Here is a 4,992-nt window from a genome sequence, read left to right as displayed (position 1 = left end):
TAATGTATTTTAAAATTTTTATGACTATTTTTTTTTTTAAAAAAAATAATAATTTAAAGCTTTAATAGGCAAAGTCGCATTTAACTATAAGTAATAAATGGGCTGGTATCATTCAATGCTATGGCCTAACTCAAGATCCATCAGATGGAGATTACATGCTTGTAATGTGTCACATGAGTATAGATTTAAGAAATCATTTAAAACAAAAACATAATATACTTACATGGAAAAAAAAGATTAAAATTATTGTCGATATAATTGACGCACTTTCAGCAATTCATGTTGAAAATGCAATTCATAGAGATTTACATTCAGGAAATATATTATATTTAGAAGATTATGATTATTGGTACATTAGTGACCTTGGATTTTGTGGACCAGCTGATAAACCAATAAAAAGTACATATGGAAATCTTCCTTACATAGCACCTGAGGTCATTGCAGGAAAAGAATGTAGTTATGCCTCTGATATATATAGTATTGGTATGCTAATGTGGGAAATTTCATCTGGACAACCACCTTTTGCTAACTTTGAAAATGATTTTGATCTTTTAATAAGAATTCTTCATGGCATGAGACCAAAAATAATATCAGGGACTCCTTTAGAATATATAAAAATAATGACACAATGTTGGGATGCTGATCCATTAAGAAGGCCTAATGTTAATATGCTTCATGGAATGATAATGGATCTTAGCAAGTTAAACATTCTAAATGATAAAAAGAATAAAAAATTTCTTAATCCTTTTACATTCTTACAACCTAGTTCAAGATCTAGCTCGAAAACAAATTACACCACTTATACGGATAGTAGATCATTTGCAAGTAAAATGCATCAATTTGAAAACTTACCTGAACCAAAAAATGCAACGGAAGGTATATTTTATTTGAACTATTATTTTTTTAAAGTTATGCATAGATATATATAAGATTTGTTATTAATATAATAAAATGATTGTTTTTCTTGTTTACAGAAGAACAAGAAGGTAAAGAGAATTTATCAACTTTTATGTAAATTTTTATTTAAACATTTAATTTTCAAAATGCTTATTTTTAATAGCTTTTCATAGTAGACCATATGATTTTAATATTACAAGTGATTGTGAGTATTTATTAATTATTAATTATATTTACTTGTTTAAATTTCAATTTTTCTCTAAATATTATGAATAATTCTTTTAGTTATTCAATATATCAGCACTTCAAAGAGCAATACTTCCAAAAGTAGTGGATCTTTGCGCTCCTCTAAAGGTTTAAATTATATTTTATATTTTAAATAATAAAACGAGTATTTAATAATTTTAAAAATTTCTTCTTTTCAGTAATATCCAAAGTATTTGAAAAATTTAAAAAAAAGCAAGTCTCAGATACCTCGGATAATAGTAAATAAAATTAATATAATAATCGTAATTTTTTTTAAAGAAAAACACACACATATAAATATTTCTATTTTTTTTTAGGTAATCAAAGTAGCCAAAGTAGCAGTAAAAAAAAACAGGAACAACCGAAAGAGACCGTTGGTGGTATGTAGAATAATTCATTAACTATATTTATATTATACTGATTCTATCTTATTGATTTGTAGATAATAAAGGATAATAATTTTTTTATTAGACTCATCAAATCAAACAAATCAATTATAGAAGATAAAATTCAGCGATTTTTCTTTTAATGATGACAACCACAAATTGCATAGGTTTATTTTAAATTATGGATATTTCCCAAAGGTTTATATGTGTTTACGTATGTCTATTACGTTTGTGTATTTTCGGATATTTGTTAAGTGTTAAGTTATTATAATTAATTCGTTAATTTGGTTGATTTAAAATAAATAAATTCGAAGAATGAATTTTAAATTTTTTAAGTTTTAATTTACCAATACAAATGTAATTATTGACGAATAATAAATTAGCGAAAAATATTGTTATAAGTTTATAAAAATTCTAATTTATAACATTAAAATATTTTTTTGGTTATAAAAACGGAGAGTAATAATATTTGGATAAATCTAATTGTAACAGCCTGTTACGCGTCTTATTTGTAACAACCCCCAATTTTATCCAATTAAAATTTAAGATCAGGCGAAATGTAAACAAAAACAAAAAGATCAGTCGTGTAACCAAAACAAAAGAATTTTTTAAAAAATTTCAAGAAACTGCTTATAACTTGAAATTTTGTCTATGAAACTGTCTTAAGTACATTAAGTAAAAGTTTTCCAAATTAAATTTTGCATATAAAAATTTTATTTGTAAACTACATACTAAATTTATTATTAAAAAAAAATAAAAAAAGGATGTTACAAATAAGATATGTAACAGGCTGTTACAAATACATTTATTCATAATATTTATATAAGTATTTAAGCATGAAAAATATAACAATAATATTTTTATTAATCTGTATCAAGTATCAACTAACGAACTATCTTTGTCTTATGAAAATAATTTCATGTGGTGTGTAACAAAACCACAACTCAACTGCATATCATTTTATTCTTTTTTGGGGTTTGTGCGTTATTTGAAATTTTTTTTCGGAAAAAATTTTGGATAAGACAAGAAAAGATCTGGGAAAAGTGGTTTTCATTTTTCCGCACGAAATTTAAATCCTATTTGGGTGCTTAATAAAGACAAATAATGGTATTAAAGAACCGAAATTAGAAAACATTTTTTCATTATTTGAATGAAATTTTTTTTTTTAAAAAAAAAGAAAAAAGAAAAAACTGTGGGAAGTTAAATAGAATTCTATCATAACAAGACAAATTGATTTTATAGTATACTTTCTTAAAATGGGAACAACATAAAGATGCTGATAGGCTGATTGAATTATGCGCCAAGACATCTTTTTATGTAACGTAAACAGTATCACGAAAGTAAACTTTCTAACGATTCGTCATTATTACGCTAATGATAAATAGCGTTTATCCTATACGATAATAATATATAGACATTATTTAATTTTCATTTTTTTTACCCTTTCTTTCCCCAAATATTTCAAATATCGACTATCAATATTTTATTTTTTTTTTCAAAAAAAAAAATGATGTTACCGCCACATTTTCCAGATTGTGTATGTTTAATTTATTAAAAATAAATTTTCTTCATTTATAACGACTAACAAGCAAGTAAATTGACTTGATTTTTCTTTTTAGTATAAGAAATTAAAGAAATGGATTAAGAAGCGCATTAATATTGTATCAACGAATCGATTAGCATCAAATGAAAATGAGAGAATACCGAATGCATCAACAACACTGAATGGAAAATCAACACTAAATAAAAAATTAACACCAAATGAAAAAACAGGTACATCAACATTAAATGAAGAAACAGTTATATCAGCACTAAATGAAGAAAGAGATACACTAACACAAAAAACAGATACATCAAATGAGATAATATTAAGTGAAAAAACAGATAATGAAGAAGAGAGAAACACGCCGACAACCAAAGGGAGAACCTTTAATTCTCTGGGAGCCTTTAGTTCTCCGTTAATCTTGAATTCTTCAAAAATGAGCTGTTTGGGATTTTTTTCCAAAAGGAGAACCTTTAATTCTCTGGGAACCTTTAGTTCTTCGTTAGCCTTAAATTCTCCAAAAATTGATATATCATGCGAAAAAACACTGGTTGGTCATACCCCATTATCACTAAAACTTGATGAGGGTAAACCAATAATATAAGCTTAATGTGTACTCATTCGGTAGTATATATATATTGTACAGTACAAAAAATTATATATAGTGTTTAGTGTAGATATTTCACAACTATAGCACATGACTGTATGAGGTCAGTACCTCTATGCACCTTGCTCTCTTGCATGATAGTACTTTCTCATAGGGTTTATATGTCTGCCATCATACTAATCCTTTGTATTTTTTAGTTTCTTCTCTTAGTATATAAAATTCACAAACATTCTGGCAAAAATGATGACATAAAATACTGATAATAATTAATAAAATTTGAATTCTTTATACATTTAACATAAATATCATATTTTTATCGATTAATTGTATTTTGTTTTACCCTATCATTATAGTATGAAAATTTATGAAAGTTTGACAAAATTCCGTTAAGAGGTTTAAAATCATTTTGATATTAAAATACATCCCCATTTATTGGACTTTTTACTAAAAACTATGAAGACCAAATAGCGTGAACAAGCTATATACACAAAATACCAGGGTCATTATGTAAAAAAATTTTTAAAAATATTTTTCCATTAAAAGAAATTTCGAATAAAAAATAAGGGCTTAAATTAACAGATATTATAAGAAAGGATATCATCATTTATATTTAAAACTTATATGTGTTAGTAATGCATAAATTCGATTCGTACGAATTTTACAATTATATCTTATCAATATATGACGTGTAATTATTAATACATAATTTATTGGAAATTATAATGTGAATATTACCTTAAAGATATATTCACATTTTCAAAATTAAAAATACAGTACAGCAAGATCAAATTAATTTAACTTGAAATTTTTAATATTAATATCATATTCGGTAATATATATATATACCCTTAACCCTTTTTTCGATGCCAAGACTTCATTATAAAAACTTAGTAATGGGATACTGTATCTCACACTGAAGCGTAAGATTCTTATACTATCTGATACTAAAAGCTTAATGCATATAGAAAAGAAAATTATAAGAAAAAAAATATCAACTAGAGAAAATTTAATAAAAATTCAATTAGCCGTCGTGATTATGATTTTTACGACATAAGAATTTTTTGTCGTATTAAATTACGCTAGCCTCTCCATCTTTGAATTTTTAATTTAATATTCATCTTTCACTATTTTTATCCTCGGCAAACACATCCTGTTCTCTCTTATTTGAATTTTCTTTTTTTCATGATGTTATTTTCTGAACTCTGTTTAGTATTTCCATTACTATCATGCCCTTTAATTTCCTCTTTTTTGAGGAAGTTTGATTCATTTCTCCAAATAATTGTTATATTTCTTCCAAGTTCTATCTTTTCCAA

General features: G+C 25.2%; 2 protein-coding genes across 2 annotated transcripts; both read left to right on the top strand.

The window, feature by feature from the left end:
- Window positions 1-620: 620 nt before the first annotated feature.
- On the top strand, window positions 621-1,599 carry OCT59_016449 (uncharacterized protein; the record flags this gene model as incomplete). The annotated part of the gene is made up of 7 exons (XM_066132481.1): window positions 621-876; window positions 975-986; window positions 1,061-1,102; window positions 1,183-1,251; window positions 1,323-1,382; window positions 1,461-1,523; window positions 1,586-1,599. The coding sequence occupies 7 exons, from the start codon at window positions 621-623 to the stop codon at window positions 1,597-1,599; spliced, it is 516 nt and encodes a 171-aa protein (XP_066003459.1).
- A 1,437-nt stretch (window positions 1,600-3,036) lies between these two features.
- OCT59_016448 (uncharacterized protein) lies at window positions 3,037-3,676 on the top strand (the record flags this gene model as incomplete). The annotated part of the gene is made up of 2 exons (XM_025324178.1): window positions 3,037-3,066; window positions 3,149-3,676. 2 exons carry the CDS (start codon window positions 3,037-3,039, stop codon window positions 3,674-3,676), a joined length of 558 nt encoding a protein of 185 aa, XP_025187454.1.
- Between the last annotated feature and the right edge of the window lie 1,316 nt (window positions 3,677-4,992).

Source organism: Rhizophagus irregularis, chromosome 24 (genome assembly GCF_026210795.1).
Source record: "Rhizophagus irregularis chromosome 24, complete sequence".
NCBI lineage: Eukaryota > Fungi > Glomeromycota > Glomeromycetes > Glomerales > Glomeraceae > Rhizophagus > Rhizophagus irregularis.
This window is presented reverse-complemented; position numbering and strand designations above follow the sequence as displayed.